This window comes from Sitodiplosis mosellana, unplaced genomic scaffold, assembly GCF_009176505.1.
Source record: "Sitodiplosis mosellana isolate CC-2019 unplaced genomic scaffold, AAFC_SMos_1.0 Smas_scaffold_2, whole genome shotgun sequence".
In the NCBI taxonomy this organism is placed as follows: Eukaryota; Metazoa; Arthropoda; class Insecta; order Diptera; family Cecidomyiidae; genus Sitodiplosis; species Sitodiplosis mosellana.
The window spans coordinates 5697544-5713382 of record NW_022595245.1 but is presented as its reverse complement, the minus strand read 5'-3'; the positions used below and the strand labels follow the sequence as shown (position 1 = coordinate 5713382).

General features: G+C 37.6%; 5 protein-coding genes across 8 annotated transcripts; 1 reads left to right on the top strand and 4 right to left on the bottom strand.

The window, feature by feature from the left end:
* Nucleotides 1–81: 81 nt before the first annotated feature.
* LOC129564801 (toll-interacting protein-like) lies at nucleotides 82–2256 on the bottom strand. 2 transcript variants are annotated; one of them, XM_055438950.1, is made up of 4 exons: nucleotides 2118–2256; nucleotides 1582–1701; nucleotides 1139–1519; nucleotides 82–964 (listed from the first exon to the last, which is right to left on the bottom strand). In XM_055438950.1, the coding sequence occupies exons 1-4, from the start codon at nucleotides 2145–2147 to the stop codon at nucleotides 674–676; spliced, it is 822 nt and encodes a 273-aa protein (XP_055294925.1). In that variant the 5' UTR covers nucleotides 2148–2256; the 3' UTR covers nucleotides 82–673. The 2 variants fall into 2 exon arrangements, with proteins under 2 accessions (XP_055294925.1, XP_055294924.1); XM_055438949.1 differs by lacking the exon at nucleotides 2118–2256 and adding an exon at nucleotides 1779–1905.
* On the top strand, nucleotides 2206–4035 carry LOC129564799 (proteasome subunit alpha type-1). Its single transcript, XM_055438947.1, has 3 exons — nucleotides 2206–2514; nucleotides 2736–3356; nucleotides 3504–4035. The coding sequence occupies exons 1-3, from the start codon at nucleotides 2206–2208 to the stop codon at nucleotides 3735–3737; spliced, it is 1164 nt and encodes a 387-aa protein (XP_055294922.1). The 3' UTR covers nucleotides 3738–4035.
* Nucleotides 4020–5805, bottom strand: LOC129564800 (phospholipid scramblase 2-like). The gene has a single exon (XM_055438948.1). The coding sequence runs from the start codon at nucleotides 5447–5449 to the stop codon at nucleotides 4517–4519; it is 933 nt and encodes a 310-aa protein (XP_055294923.1). The 5' UTR covers nucleotides 5450–5805; the 3' UTR covers nucleotides 4020–4516.
* A 305-nt stretch (nucleotides 5806–6110) lies between these two features.
* On the bottom strand, nucleotides 6111–7743 carry LOC129564802 (uncharacterized). The gene is made up of 2 exons (XM_055438951.1): nucleotides 7321–7743; nucleotides 6111–6842 (listed from the first exon to the last, which is right to left on the bottom strand). The coding sequence occupies exons 1-2, from the start codon at nucleotides 7487–7489 to the stop codon at nucleotides 6193–6195; spliced, it is 819 nt and encodes a 272-aa protein (XP_055294926.1). The 5' UTR covers nucleotides 7490–7743; the 3' UTR covers nucleotides 6111–6192.
* A 340-nt stretch (nucleotides 7744–8083) lies between these two features.
* On the bottom strand, nucleotides 8084–15670 carry LOC129564796 (tetratricopeptide repeat protein 14 homolog). Of its 3 annotated transcripts, XM_055438941.1 has the most exons (16): nucleotides 15456–15645; nucleotides 14852–15316; nucleotides 14185–14628; nucleotides 13983–14065; nucleotides 13775–13897; nucleotides 13457–13686; nucleotides 12657–12869; nucleotides 12153–12562; nucleotides 11731–11961; nucleotides 9960–10452; nucleotides 9793–9885; nucleotides 9592–9687; nucleotides 9329–9519; nucleotides 9140–9241; nucleotides 8904–9077; nucleotides 8084–8766 (listed from the first exon to the last, which is right to left on the bottom strand). In XM_055438941.1, the coding sequence occupies exons 3-16, from the start codon at nucleotides 14525–14527 to the stop codon at nucleotides 8510–8512; spliced, it is 3039 nt and encodes a 1012-aa protein (XP_055294916.1). In that variant the 5' UTR covers nucleotides 14528–14628; nucleotides 14852–15316; nucleotides 15456–15645; the 3' UTR covers nucleotides 8084–8509. The 3 variants fall into 3 exon arrangements, with proteins under 3 accessions (XP_055294916.1, XP_055294915.1, XP_055294917.1); XM_055438940.1 differs by lacking the exon at nucleotides 14852–15316 and having other exon boundaries at nucleotides 15456–15670; XM_055438942.1 differs by lacking the exon at nucleotides 14852–15316 and having other exon boundaries at nucleotides 9592–9672; nucleotides 15456–15670.
* Between the last annotated feature and the right edge of the window lie 169 nt (nucleotides 15671–15839).

Here is a 15839-nt window from a genome sequence, read left to right as displayed (position 1 = left end):
TCTTTTTCCAGTAGCGAGAAAAATGAGAAAAACGTGTTTTTCGCTCAATGCCCACTTGTGTCCTTTTTGCTCGCAACTTCATTTGTTTCTTTTTTGCTCTAAGTTTTTTTTCGTTTCATTTATCGGCAAAGAGTTCAGAAGTTGTTATTTTGTTCTTAGGCTGTCAAATCATCTGCTGCTATAATTCGAGTCGTATTGATAAATAAACAAAATAAATATTTATATCGATATCGCCCGAGAGACCAATCAAAAAAAAATTAAACAAAATTGGAAAAAAATAAAACAGAAGCGAATAAATTAATACAATTTCCACTTATTATAATAAAAATCACTAACTAACGACTGAAAGAGAAGATCAAAAGATCTTGTGCTCTTTCAATCCACTTCCAGAGGCTTCATTTGAATTTTGGCAAACTTCGGATCAAACATACAATTTTGGAATAATGATAATGATTCAATTACGTGCATGAGACTGTAGAAGATCGATCAGAAATGGGCACAAAGACACCGAAAAGGTAGTTGTTTTTTAAAAAAATATTCATTCATCAGAGGATAGAAAAAAAGTAACGGAATTATTTTCGAAGTTTTGCGTTGGATGTAAAAAGGCGGTGCTACGAATGGGGTTCGTTCGTTTGTTGGTCGGTTGGTTTCTTTTTAACATACAGCGCAATATTTACTGCTCAGTCATTTGAAGTAGGGAATTAATTGTGCTCTGTTTATTACCACGATTTACCTCAAGCACCGACCTAATGACTTCATCATCCACATTCGGGAACATTTCTTTGACTTGTTTCACATCATCATCGGTGATTGGTTGCACAGGTACGGGCTGTTCAACAGCTGGCTGACGAATTTGCGGCTGAGGTGTTACGAAAACCGGTAACGGTTGGCCACCGGACACATTCGGTACCATTACAACGGGCGGCACTGCTGCGCAGTTGTAGCTGGCCATTGCAGAAGCAGGCTTTAAAGAGAAAGGAAAACAAGTTGATTTTCATTATCATTGAGAACTTGAGAAAAGAGCAGAAAATGGATTTACTCGGAAATATCGAGAAAATGGTCGAAAATGAAACTTGAAAAGGAAGAAGAAGCTTCAATAAATTATGCTGATAAAACATTAAATTGCATTTTGCCTTACCGTAAAGCTCATCACAACATCAATCATTCCTTCAACATGGTCACCCTGTTTGCCACTCAAGCTGTACCACTCCTCGTGTGTTTCGCCGCGCAAAACTGATTCGGGGATTTTGACTTCGGTCCACGCAATCAATTCATCCATTTTAAAGCTGCACTCATCGTAGATTTCCACAAAAATCGTGTTCACACCACTTGGCAACTGGCTATGAATGACTCGATTCCAGCGTGGTGTTTTTCCACCATTTGGATCCGTCTGTGTTTCATAGACGAAATGACCGACACGAACGCGTGCATATGGGTCCATCCGTGTTAGCCCATAATTCCGCACTAATTTCGCTTGTGCAACGGTGATGCTGAGGCGACCGACGATATTCGAAGCCGGCTAGAATTGGAAGTCAATGAAACTCATTCAAAATCTATTGATTTAATTGTCAAATTAATTACCATGTAGGAGACATTTTGTTGTTGGTACAATGCAATCGCTGCTTGCCGATCGGCCGACTCTTGAATTTCACGTTCTGTTGTCAATCGTAGGAAACCAGCTGGTAATGGGCCAATCATTGCCTGTTAAAATCAATAAAGTCATTTCCTTAGTAATGATCCAATTAAAACCGCAACCATATCGCTATTTCGTCATTTACACGATAAACAAAGAAGCTAACAATTCCCGACATTCAATTGTGTAACACAATCGAAAGCACACCACAATACGTAATATGAAAATGAATGTTAACCAATGGAATTGGGTTGTCGATTGAAATGATTCACGTTTTCAAAATAATTTATTGGCTTCCCACGACGTAGATATTTCGCACATTACATATGATATCTCTGTTACAATCAATCTTGTACAGCCGTACAATAAGTGGTTGTATTTACTTCGGCTAAGTTAATAAGCGTGACTACGTCATGCAGTCACCCAGATAAAGCAATTGCGTTTGCAATAAATAGAGAAAAAAGTTTCTCTTCTGCTCTCTTACCCTTTGCCATCCTTGAGCCTGTGCTGACATTTTCTATATCTAGTTCACACAATAGACTATTTTCAACAGTAAAATTTAGCAAAATAATATGGTTTTTTTTCGATTTCTTCTTTTCTATCTATATCTTGTATGTGCACTGTTTGTTTCTCGCTTGACAAGTGCCCGTATCGCTGAGAACGACGGATTTGTAAATAATGTCAAACAAAAAATATTGTGTATGATTAATCCCATCGCGAACATTCATTTGGCTTCTGGTTGCATACTTGATGCTGTCAACCGTTGTACAACACTCGCAAACAACTTCGCACGGAGCACACAAAGCAACTTTTATTACAGTTCAAGACACAGTGATTTTTTGTATTGTCATTGCTCCGGCTGGAATTTTATTGATACAATGGTAAAATGTGGTATTTTTTGGAAATTTATTCGCGATTTTTCCTGAAAGTGACTTTTGAATTGGAATTTTCATGTGCAGAATTCGTGAAAATGTCAAAATTTCATAAAATTTAAAAATCGCTTGTTCATATCCACCTCATAACCTCAAAGCTATTTTGTTTGCACAAACTGAATCGATGCATTTTGGTTTCTAATCTGGTTGTAAAATTCTTTATTTTTCAGTTTCGCAATCAGTATGACAGTGATGTTACCGTGTGGAGTCCGCAAGGTCGGCTTCATCAGGTCGAATATGCGATGGAAGCGGTAAAATTGGGTTCGGCAACGGTTGGTTTGAAAAGCCGTGACTATGCAGTTTTGGTTGCATTGAAACGTGCCTCATCCGAATTGGCATCGTTTCAAAAGAAAATTATTCCCATCGATGATCATTTGGGCATTTCAATTGCCGGTATTACAGCCGATGCTCGTGTGTTGAGCCGTTACATGCGTCAAGAATGTTTGAATTACAAGTATTCATTTGATACCTTTTACCCGGTGAATCGGTTGATCTCCAATTTGGGCAATCGCATGCAAACATGTACGCAACGATACGATAGACGTCCGTATGGCGTTGGTTTGTTGGTTGCCGGTTACGATGACCAAGGACCGCAAATTTTCGAAGTCGTCCCAAGCGCCAATTATTTCAGCTGCAAAGCTATGTCAATTGGCTCACGGTCGCAAAGCGCACGTACGTATTTGGAGAAACATTTGAACACATTTGCCGATTCAACCAAAGATGAGTTGATCAAGCACGGTTTGGAAGCACTCAAAGGAACACTGCCCAATGAAGATCTTCTAACTAATTCGGTAAGTGACTATGAGAACAGCAAACTTTTTTTGAATTGTTTTTTTTTCTCTTTTGCTGTGAACCAAAGTTAGACAAAAGGTTTTTCTACTAAAAAAAAAATTCAATGAAAAAAAAACTAATCTGTTTTTCCTCTCTTTTCCCGACAGAATATTTCAATTGCCGTCGTTGGCAAGAACGAAAAGTTCCACATTTTGAACGATGAAGAAACTGCCCGTTATGTGGCTGCAGTTGAAAAGCGTTCTGGTCCACCACCCGACAACGATGATGGTGGAGCTGGTGTTGTTGGTGACAACGAACCGGCTTCGATTGATGACTTTGATGAACCACGAGATGATGAAGGTCCGGGGGACCCACGAGTTCAAGTAGCCATGGAAACATAAGCACTTCACATCAAGCATGCAATCGCCTTCTATTCAACCTCCATCATCAACAGCCGTTTGAATAGTTGGGGCGAGAATTCGGCGTCTATTTTTTTTATACAATAAGTCAACATTACTGAATTCTCGCCCCAGAATAAATTGGCCCAACTAGCTTTGTATTCCATGTGTCTACTTTTCAACTAATTCAAAGTTCATGCATTGTATTTGCTTTTATAATAATCTATCGAAAAACCTAAATTTGGGGAAAAATGCCAGAAAGGAAATAAAACCACACTCATAACATTTTCGTTAAATAAAATTCACAATTGTTTGTACTTTTTATTCAAATTTCTAACAATTAAATAACGATTCAGGTCACATTCAATACGATGTGTTTGGTTTTTGTTTCGATCCATTAAATTTGTTTGATTCGTTCTAGTCGTTCAGCTTCGGCTTTGGCTCTTTGTATCTCACGGTTTTTTTCTAGGTCGGCATTCATGAAGTGTGTTCCAATATGATAAGCACCGATAATGCCAAATATTATCAGCGGATACTTTTTATTGATCATTTTGCTGCCGATGATTATTAATGTTCTGTCAAATAAACACTTTTTTGTGCAAACTCCAAACTCACAGGTTGTTGCTTGGTTAATGGTTATGTTGTGTCTTTTTTTCAATGACATTTACCTTTTCGAATACTGTTCAAAGATGGCGTTTCAATGCCTATGTTTCTATTTTTATTTGAAAAAGAATAATTTTTTTCCTCATTTCAAATATCAGCTCATATTGAACTTAATTAAATTAAAACATTCCTGGTCTATCATTTTCGCGATGGTCCGATTTCTCAAAGAACATTGCATCGATTAGAAAACATGCGCCTAACATAATAGCTTTAATATTTACATCTAAATCGATTGGAAATGAAATTCCAAAGAAGTCGGCGTCCGTAAACAGTTCACGTGCTAAACCTGACCATTGTTTTGAAATTTTTCCGATTTCGACACCATTCATATTTAAAATTTTAAACTCGACATCATTCCCACATATCGACCATGTACATAGTGGACCTTCAATGCGTAAAATTGTGTCACCGTGCAAGTCTTTGATTGAAAAATATGGATGACACACTGACCATTTCTGTTGCACAGAACCGATATATCGGCCGGGCGGCGCAGACACTTCGATCGATTGTAGACAGCATGGGAAAAAGCAACTATCACACGCAGCTGGCCGTCGTAAGTGCATTACCTCATTTTGGTAGGCATCAAACACTTGCATTTTAAATCGACGTAACGGGCCGCAACAATTTCTCGTGCAGCAATCATTATTTTCGGCGGCCCAGTATACTTTTTGGCCGAGTGTATTCTTTACATTGAACTTATTATTTGTTTCGAAACCTGTTATTGCCTCGACCAACTCCACTTTTTGTTGAACTAATAATTGGTCGACCGTGGCTAGGTATTCCAAACCGGGTGGACAATTTATTGGCGGTGTGAGTTCAGGAGGTGGTACCGTTGGTTGTTTTTGGATTATGATCGGTGGTGTTTGCACAGCTGTCGGTTGAGTGCGAATCAGAGCTGAGCCCAAGTGCCCAGATCTTATCGATTGCGAGGATCGTAGCGATGTTGTGTTGATAATTTCATTTTGAAGCCAATTATTTTGCTGAATCGCTATATCTTCTTCCAAGGAGTTTTGCTTTCCACTATTCCCAGTTCGTAGAGGCTCTACTTTCATCTTCTGCCGGATTTTATTTGCACAAAATCAATAAAAATCTCAATTCAGACAATAGACTTTCAATTCAATTAGCAACAATCCAATAACGTTCAATTCGATTTAATCCAATCTAGCGAATTTATTGTTCATCAAAAATTCTCTTACAAATTGAAGTAAGAAAATTGCGAACTAAAGCAAAACTGTGCACAATTTGAAACAATTCCAGTTCAAACAGCTTCGAATAATGGAAAAATAAAACTGTTTGCCAAACTAGTTTCAATGTAAATTGTCTTTAAAAAGCGAAACGATGGCCACCGTTTAGAGACCGTGCGATGCAAGAACTGAATATATCGACTTGTCAAATCGACATGTCCCACTTGAGTGAGTTCAATTGATTCTTTATGTTTAAATAATGATTACAAATTGTGCTCTATTGTAGAGTGGACGCTTGCCTATACGTACGCACTCCAGCATTGTATGACATATGGACGGAGAACAAATACAACATAATAATGAATTTTAAATTAGCTTGTGTCAAGTTGTTGTTTTTAAACACAACGAGAGATAGTAAAGAGTGATAGAGCGAGACAGAAGAAAAATGTTTTTGACCGAATTTCAGCTGCGGCTAACTAATCTCTAGTTTTATTGAATGAAAAAGATAAAAACAGATTGTTACCTTTGATCGACTCAGTTTTTTGAAAGTTTGCGATTTATTTTAGATAATATAAATTTACAATAAAATATTTATGGGTGTCCTACGAAGCTCAAGAGTTAATATCATTGTTAGTGAGAACATTATCGATTAGACCGAATATGCCCATTTTGAATCGACGTTTCTGTGAGGCAGTCATAAGACGTGTGTCGGGCAAAAGGCTACGGAAGAAATCCAAATCGGCTTCATCGGACTCTTGATGCGATAACTTGATACGTTTGGATGGAACGGGCTCGTAAATAATCTCTTTCGGTGTTACAACGGCACTGGCAGTGGTATACGATTGTTCGGGGATGATTTTCGATTCAGTTTCAGTGGTAGTTTCGACTTGTAGATGTGTTTCATCCAATCCATCGGCTGGTGTTAGTTCACCAGTTGAGCTTTGAATCAATGTTACATACTGATTCTCATCGGACTCAGCCGTTGAAATCGTGTATGTGGTTGTTGTTGTTCCACCTCCGGTGTTGACTTTTGATATTTTCGTCGATGTGCTCGGTTTGTGCTCCTCTATTGCCGGAGTCTCGTACTTGATTTGCTCCTTCACCGATCGACTTTTCGTGTATGGCAGCAGAAAACTCATGTGTTCAGCCAGATAATATGGCTTATGATTCACTGAACCATCCTCCGTTGACGATTGTTGTTGCTTCAAATGCCGAGTCAAACAAGCACGCAAATTTCTCCATCGCTCCTTGCAATGGGCAACTAAAGAATCGAAAATAGAAAATATTATCTTAAAAAACCGTTTGTTTATTTTTCTTTCATCCAATTCAAACACATGTTACGTCAAGAAATGGCAAAAGAACATGTCTTCTCATACGCGGAATATTTTTTTCCCTCGTCAATCATGTACTTTGTTTTGGCTACGATACAACATGCGATTCGGGCATCGAATGTAATGTAACAATGGCAACAAAATTGAAATGTTTCGACACAAAATACAAAAACTACACAATCACATTATTGTTGAGAACCGACAATCAACGCATTACATGCTTCTTGCCCGACCAGAACGAACAAAGTGGTTTTGTTTTGAAAAATTTAACGTTTTCACTGGGTTTGCACAGGAAAATAGACTCATGTGCTTAATATTGTGTGTTGGACATTGAAAATGACACTTTGGTTCTTGGAATTAAAGTAACTAAATTGATGTAAACTCATTAGTAAATAATGGAAAAATTACCGCTTTCGTTGACTTCCGTTGAGATTTTCTGCCAAATGCGTTCGTGTTCCTCTTTGGAGCGATATTCTGGCAACGATTTGTCGTACAAACTGCGTTCACGTTCAATTATTTTCACAAAATGTATATTGAAATCCTGATCGTCGCGCATTTTGTTCATTGGCACACACATCCAGGCGAATGTAGAAAAAATCCAATCTCTACTCCAACAATAACACTGATTATTTCAATTAATCTCCTCTTTTTCCCTTTCGAAACGGTTTTTTTCTTGATCTTTATGGCGAATTTTCACACAGAATAGTTGAAAATGCGATTTTCCACGAAAAAATTGCTTACTCAAGTGAGTTTGACGTGTGACATTTAAAGAGATACTACGTGACGTATAACTCAACACCGACTCACCGAAAACGTAAAAGAACTCACATACGAGCGCGTTACCAATACGTGCGCATACACATATACGCAACTGTGATGTGTTATAGACATATCTACGTTAGCGTTGTGCATACGATGAAACACATCTATGTGACACAGCACGCGCGGCAAACAACTTGTAAGTTCAGCTAGAGCAATTGAATTGTAGAGAGAAAAATAACTCTTTGATAAGCAACTTTACAATTCCGTTTGATGTGCTGCATGAATAACGGTCATTTTTCAATACTTTGTGCCGCTCGTTTTCCCTACACCTTGACCAATTTGTATAATCCTGTCTATACTGTGAACGTTGCACTCTCTCCCTTGCCATAATAAAACAAAACCACAACAATTTGTTTGTCTCACATATTTTATTGATTGGTTTTTTAAAATCTTTGATAGAATATAGCGGTATGATGCTATACTTTTTTTTGTATTCAAGTTAGATTGCCACGATGTGAAGCTGGTTTTTTGTGCAACAATGATTTTATAAAAAAATATTGTTTTTTTTTGTTTTCGCTCCAAACGAAATCCTAATTCAGACTATTTCTAAATCGCAAAATGCTGAAGCTAAAAATCACCAAAATCAAATATGGATTGAAACGGATCAGATATTCACGAAAATGCTCATCCAGAATAAAAAAATAAAATGTTGTTATTTTCTTTCTTCAAAGTTTCAGTATGGATAGAGTTAATTGGATAAACGGTTTAGAGTAACTTGTAAAGTCGATGCATTCAATTCGAGAATCGAATCTGTTCGTATTCGTAGTGTATGTTTTTAGTTTGGTGCTGGGACAGCATCATTGGTTTGTAAATTTTCCTGTGGTGGTGGAGATGGTGGCTTTGGTGGTGGATTGCTGTCATGACGACGATCGTATGGGCTTCGTGAGCGTGAGTAACTACGAGATCTGGAACGCCAACGATTGTTACGGTTGCCTCGATTGTTCCAATTGTTGCGATTATTGTTGTTGTTGTTCCAGCGGTTTCGATTGTTACGGAAATCACGATTTTGGAAGCCTCGATTGAAGCGATTTCCTGCGAATGAAGAACGAAGAATTTTGTAAAATTATTGCGTTAAAAGAACGATTGCAATTTTGGCAAAATTTAAGAAAAAAACAGTAAAAAATGAAATAAAACGTGACAAATTGAAACTGTTTTGACGTTTCACCCACCTCGGTTGTTATTGAAGTAACGAGGTCGATTATTATGCTGATAGCCACCGATGCGTCGTCGGTTGCGGCTGCTTGAGCGGCTTCTCGAGCGCGAATAACTGCGACGACGTGGTGAATAGCTTCGTGAACGATGTCGACGACTGTAGCTACGCGAGCGGCTTCGCGAACGTGAGTCTGTAAATAAACAATAACAAGTTAATTCATGTTTTAGCGTATTGAAATTTTGACTATCTTACATGAGCGACTGCTACGCGTACGGCTGTGCGAGCGTGATCGGTACGATGGTGGTTCGGGTGGCTTTTCAGATACATCAGCTTGTTCGGCTCGACGGAAATTACCTATGAAATCCGAATAAAATGTCAGTCCAATGAGAAAATCGATTGGAAAATGCTTATTAATAAAGAGAAACCAGTCGAGTGTCTTACCGAATTTATCTAGAACCGATGGGCCAGCTGGTGGATGTTGTGGTATTTGTAATTGTTTGTTGGTTTCATATTTCGATGGATACGAAACTGGCGGAGCACCATAGGGCGTTTGCTTTTGAATATTCAACGGTTCATCTTGGTCGTCATCTTCATTAGGGAACGCATACTTGGAACCCGGCGCTTCTTTTTTGCTAAATCAAAAGCAGAAAAACCATTAAAACCACCATTCAATTTAGTTCTAATGAAATGTCGCTTGTCCTTACCTTTCTTTGGGGAACATTTGCATTTTCCATTTACTCTCACTTTCTTCGGGCTTGCTTTCGACGCTCGATAATTTCTTTTCCCTGAAATAATGTGGACTATGGTTTTTTGGGTTTGTGATTAATCAACTACTAAGTGCAAATCTATTTTCTTTTAAATGGTGCAGAACAAAAAAAAGCACAAAATAAAATTTAAAAACATACTCTTCTTTGAGCTGATTCAAGCTTTTCTCAACCATTTCGATGTCCGTCAATTTCTTTGCGTTCATATCAAATATGGGCAATTTGGTGATGAGCCTGAAATAGAAAATGGTGTTCGAAATTAAGCAGGTGCCAATAGGATTTCCTGCAGATAAAAAGATGTGCCATACTTCAATGCTTCACGGAGTTCGTTGCCATCGATAACATCTTCCTTGTCCTTCTCCTTTTCCTTCTTGCTACTCTTCGATTTCTTTTCTTTCTTCTTTTTCTTGCTGTCCTTCTTATTCTTCTTGGATTTCTTGCGATCTTTCTTCTTCGATTCCTGATTTTTGCGTTCTTTCTTGTATTTCGATGCTTCCTCTACGAATTTACGCACCTTTTCTTCGTAATTGTCTTCATCGCGCGTCATATCCAAGAATCGGCTAACTCTCGAATCGTAATCGTTCGGCTGAACCGGTGCCGTCTCTGAGCTAGATGCGCCCGAGAACATTTGCGGCGGATAATTGTATGGTGCATTGCTTCCGCCGAGACCAGATTCCAAATTACCATCAGCACCGCCACCACTGAACATAGCCATGCGACGGCTCAACGGCGACATCGAACGTTGACGCGTCTTTTCCGACGAACGTTTCTTCTTTTTTCGTGACTTCGATCGATCCGAATCTAAAATAAAATATGTTGGAAAATTAAATCCCATCTGTATCTTGTACGAACTCGATCGGCTCAAATAAATACAAAAAAACGGTTTAGGAACAATGTACAACGAATCAATAAATAGTGTCGCTTATTGTTTGATGCCATTTGCTGCACTGAATTATCGAATGACTATGTGTTTTTGTGTTATTTGTACATCGGTCATTTTGGTGATGTGTACAGAGGAAATTGTACTTTTATTTTTGAGTTATCGGTGTTCGTCATCGCTTCAATTATATACATAGAGCTCATCAATTTCATCCATTAGGTATCTATTTATAGTTCGACTAAAAGGCTCTCCGACTCTAATTGTGATACGTAGATACACTTTGTGTCTAAAAATTGTTGGGGCAGCTAACCTAAAAAAGGACATGAATGTTTTTTTTTCTTTCTCTTTCTCTGTCTCGATTATGGGTCGCTTCGATTCCATGTATCGCATGTGTGTCGAGCAATTTTTTCATCATCCCAAACCGGTATAAATCGATATCATCTCTTTCTCTCTTTCGCTTTATTATTCAAGTCATAATTAGATGTCATCGCAAATGTCATAGCAAATAAAACAATAGACATTTTCTTTTCGAATAAAATCAGACTTTTTTGGGGTGCGTCGACTGTTTGATTTTTTACTCTATAAGCCATGGCATTTCAATCGATATGCTGTAATTTGGATGAATTTCATGTTTTAAATAACGATTATAATTGAAATGCAACAACAAATAAATGTCAAATTGAATTATTTAAAAAAAAGTATAAAGGAAAACCGTATTTTCGGTGTGCGTACATGATGCAAGCGCTCTGAAATGGCATTTTCTATCATTTAGTCTGTTGAACGAATCGCCATTCGAATAGAATCCGAAATCGAAAATTGTATTTCATAGTTGATAGTTTATACGATTTTATCAGACTCCATACTGTATGTGTGTGTGTGTGTGGGTGGAAAAATATCGCGTGTGCGATTGAAGACAATAAAATAATCAATTTGACGAAATAGTTTTGTTTTTCGATTTCTGTTTAGTAAATTTGTTTTTAGCGAGACTTTTATGAACAATATGAACAAACCTAAAAAATAAAAATAAAATATGTTTCAAGTATTGGATGGAATGAAAGTTGAACAAATCCAGCATATGGATGTAAAATTGTCCAAATCAATGAGGATGAGAATGATATTGCTATTGATGATGATTGTGTATCGATTGTGGACAGCGCACGAGTATTCTATTGATATTGATTTTTGTTTCTGTAATTTACCTGACGATGATGACGATTCGCTACTACTTGACGATTCAGCACTGCTCGAATCACTTGATTCACTGCTGTCACTACTCGATGAGCTGGACGAGTGTCGTTTGCGACTTTTTGTCTTTTTCTTCTTGCTTTTCTTTGAGCTACTACTTTCTTTGCGATTATCCGCATTTGTGCTACCACTAATTGCCGACGAGACATCACCACGATTCTGATCCGACGATCTGATATTCAATGCTAAAATGTCCATGGCAGAAGAAGAACAACAACAACAATTGATTAGTGTGATAAAGAAACAAATGCGTATGAACTATAGATGTGAAACTTGGACAAGAAAAAAAGTAGTTGATATGTGTTCACGTCACCATGGCAACCGATCAAATCGAAAACGAACGGAAAATGTATAAATGAAAAACAGAAAAATTTACCTGGCAACGCCAAGTCATTCATATCGATAATTTGCTTCGACGAACCACTACCTTTACTCCACAAGAAATTCAATGATTTCTTCGCTTCCTCGTGAGTTGGTATAATGGCCAAACAATCTTGATATGCCTTTTTCGCTTCGTCTGGGCAATTTTCTTCTTCATAATTACGACCAAGGGCGACCAATGTTTCGCCCATATACTTTCTGGCATTCGAATGCGTTGGATTGATCTTTAATGCACATTGAAAATCTTCAACCGCTTTTTTCAATGAACCATTGTTTGCATAGAGTGCGCCCCGTGCAACTAATCCTTCAACATTGCACGGATCAATGGTGAGCGCTTTATTCAAACATTGAAATGCTTCCGCATGACGACCCTCTTTGAAATGCTCAATACCATCGGCAACCGACCTACGAAAAACGACAGTCATACATGTTTTGCTCACATTAAATTTGCACGGCAAATAATTGCATTCCATTCAAATAAACATATTTGTTGACCTACCTAAATGCCCACGAACTTGCTTGTGATTGCCTCAATTCTGAAGAATAATCCTCGTTTGGATACTTCCCACGTAAACCACTCATATTCGTATAAAATGTATTCGAGTCTAAGCCAACCAATGCACATAAATGTTCGATAGACCGTGGATTATCGAAACCGGATGATTCTTCTAATACCGACTCATATGATCGACCCACCACTTCCGATGCGAACCTGTAACGAAAGGAATTGAAGAGACGACTGTTAGGTACTTGTTGTCCACAGCAACCGTCACGTATGGAAAATATCGACACTGTTTAATCAGTTGTAATCCAACTGATGGAAAATAAATAAACGGTGTCAATGCATAAAATACGAACGATAAATGAATGTGAATAGGGTATGAAAATAGACACTTAGAAATTAAAGATAAATAAATCATAGACTTTCGTTCAAATGTAAAAACGGTTTTCATTTATTTTCGATTCAAATGTTCCCATGGGAAAATTATCACAAGCGTTTCAATTGACAGTTAAATTGTTTTGTTTTGTTTTGTTTTTTTTTTTGGAGTTTCGTTTCTACTCGTGTCATGTTCAAACGAAACTTATGCGTTGTTTTTCATTAAATTTGTTTTTATTAGCTGTCTCTCAATCTCTTGCTCATTGGCTTGTACATTTGTGCTACATAATAAATACATATACGACCAATGCGACATTGGCTAAGAAAAACACCAAAGCGTGATTATCAAGCGAATAGTAAAATTGATAATAATCACTGCTCGATTTGGAAGCGGAATTCTGGGAGGGAGGTAAGGCACTTACTTGTATTTTTCCGGCAATTGATTCGATTGGGTTAAACCGAATTTGATATCAGCCATTTCATTGTTGGTTTTTGATCGATCGAAATATTGACCTTTCATGCCAACTACCAATTTCTCGCTCAATTCATTCACCTCAATTATTTCACAACACACCAAATCGTTTGACAAGTAATTTCGAGAAATGCCCTTGCTATCAACGGCCGGTACTTGCAGTGAATGTGGCAAAAATGCCTAAAAAAATACACATATATATAGACGAATTATATTTTATGGACCAAAAAAAATATCATAGATTGGAATTCAGATTGCAATTTGTTACCCGGGCTTTAACATCATTGAAAATGTGGAAGTTTGGCGGATTTGTGCATAGCAAGCGAATTAAACAGCCTCCGGGTTGCAAACTATGAATTTTCCCATAAATTACATCGCCAACATTGAGATGCTGCAAAAAGAACAAAAAGCCAACATGTGTGTTGAGACGATTAACGTGTGTGAGTCAAGACGATGTAGTGCATCAATCTACAAACCGAGTAAATTTTCTTCACCAAATTGGAACGATTCGCTTTTTCATGCAGAAACACATTTAATGGTGGCATATCGGCATACAATCCTAAAATCAGATTGGATCAGCATTAATTTTTGTTGTGTGTGTGTGTGTGTGTGTGTGTGGGGTCTAGTTTTCGAAATTGATACAATGGTAAATTGTTGTGCATGATCTCGTTATCTCACCTGTGGCCGCCGCGGTGGCACCATCGGCGATGGCAATGTTTGTATCACTTGTGCGTGCACATTCTTTGGCCGGATCGGTTGCGAACAATTCATTTGCTTTTTTTGCAATAAACGAATGGATTTTTAAACGTTTGGCACGGTCTTGGAAGACAAATTGCTTCTGTCGCGTTTGATACATTGTAAAATCGGGATTACGCACTCCAATATTTTGTAAACTTTGTATGCCATGCTCGCCTTCCCATACCTTCTGCAATGGTTGGCCATGATATTCGATCGATTTGGTTACCCATTCAGAATTGAGCAGACACATACTTTGATTGTTTCTCTCCATCGATGAGATCATTTATCGAACGAAGCGTTTGTGTGCTGTTTATTTTCTCTTTTTTTTGGTTTTTGAGGGGCAGTATATTCAGTGTCATTTACATTGCAAATGAATTCTTGTTGCTATCAAGTAAGAAAAGTAAGCAAAATTGATGGGTTTTTGTCAACAAATCGAACACACAGCGAACACACAGCGCAATGATGAACAACACGTTTTATGAATTTTGAATGTCTTTTAGCTTTGGATTGTGCTGACAACAGCGCAACCACACAGTATTAGACCAATGGAATTTCGACACATAACCAAATATTATTATTTACACAAATGGTTTATCGTAATCATTACTTAAAAATCGTGCATTCATCATTTTATACACTATTCCACGACGAAAAACATTTTGTTTGCGCCGATGTTAAATAAATTCACAAAATGATTGTCGATGTGTTGGTGTTGGTGGTGGTTGGAACTGAGAGTGAGACATGCGACTATTGTATGTCCGATTACTGTTAGTCATGTCTATACATGATTTATCAGTATAGAAAAAAATGCGGACCATAATCGGATCGGGTGTGAGATTTTTTTTTTCAATTGTCGGCGTTCACACACATCCAAATCGCTTTCTATGTCGTTTTTAGTTTGAACAACACACCCAATTCGGCACGAATATATAATCGTACCGTCGTCGTTTTACAGATAATATTATCGATATCAACGTTCAAAATTTAACTATCACCGAGAAAAAAGACACGAACTGGTTTCCCCGTAAATAGAATGAAACACAAACTTATGATACGAGAAAAATAAGTGCGCCTGAAAAAAAAAAAATTAAAAATGGCCGATGGATGTTGTTCTACATGAATAAGATACAAAACACATGACGACAGTACGATTCATCACAATACGAGACGGTCTGGGTATAAAATATATGGTGAATTTTTATTTGATTTACCTGAAATATGAAAGAAAATTGGTTTGTCCAACGTTTGTTGTATTCTGAAGTACAATTCAATCTCCGAAATGCGCTACAACAAATTAAACACGTAAATTGATCATTTACTTCTATTTGACGGAGCTGTCAACTGCACAAAAACCATGTATTGATTACACGACGAGTGTTTGACTGACGCTGTACTCAATATCACACTAAAAGCGCACACATCTCTCGGTTCTTGCCGTCAGTGGAAAGTGACAGCACTGTCAATGTGACAGTTCATTTGACACTTACTGCATTAACTGTGACTTCAAGCGCGCATCAGTGTTATTTTCAAATGTTATATCAATTTTTGGGTGTTTTTCTGGGAAAATAATCGTTTTTCATTTAGAAAAATTCAAA

Coding starts and splice junctions, on each gene's coding strand:
- LOC129564801 (XM_055438949.1), bottom strand. CDS start 1,811: ATGTCGGGAATTGTTAGCTTCTTTGTTTATCGT. Junction 1,702..1,778: donor TTAGCTTCTTTGTTTATCGT/GTAAATGACGAA, acceptor TGATTTTAACAG/GCAATGATTGGCCCATTACC. Junction 1,520..1,581: donor AACAAAATGTCTCCTACATG/GTAATTAATTTG, acceptor TTCCAATTCTAG/CCGGCTTCGAATATCGTCGG.
- LOC129564799 (XM_055438947.1), top strand. CDS start 2,206: ATGGTTTTTTTTCGATTTCTTCTTTTCTATCTATATCTTGTATGTGCA. Junction 2,515..2,735: donor GGAATTTTATTGATACAATG/GTAAAATGTGGT, acceptor TTTATTTTTCAG/TTTCGCAATCAGTATGACAG. Junction 3,357..3,503: donor AAGATCTTCTAACTAATTCG/GTAAGTGACTAT, acceptor TTTTCCCGACAG/AATATTTCAATTGCCGTCGT.
- LOC129564800 (XM_055438948.1), bottom strand. CDS start 5,449: ATGAAAGTAGAGCCTCTACGAACTGGGAATAGTGGAAAGCAAAACTCC.
- LOC129564802 (XM_055438951.1), bottom strand. CDS start 7,489: ATGTGTGTGCCAATGAACAAAATGCGCGACGATCAGGATTTCAATATA. Junction 6,843..7,320: donor AACGGAAGTCAACGAAAGCG/GTAATTTTTCCA, acceptor TCGATTCTTTAG/TTGCCCATTGCAAGGAGCGA.
- LOC129564796 (XM_055438940.1), bottom strand. CDS start 14,527: ATGATCTCATCGATGGAGAGAAACAATCAAAGTATGTGTCTGCTCAAT. Junction 12,870..13,456: donor CAATTGCCGGAAAAATACAA/GTAAGTGCCTTA, acceptor CTTTCGTTACAG/GTTCGCATCGGAAGTGGTGG. Junction 12,563..12,656: donor GCAAGTTCGTGGGCATTTAG/GTAGGTCAACAA, acceptor CGTTTTTCGTAG/GTCGGTTGCCGATGGTATTG.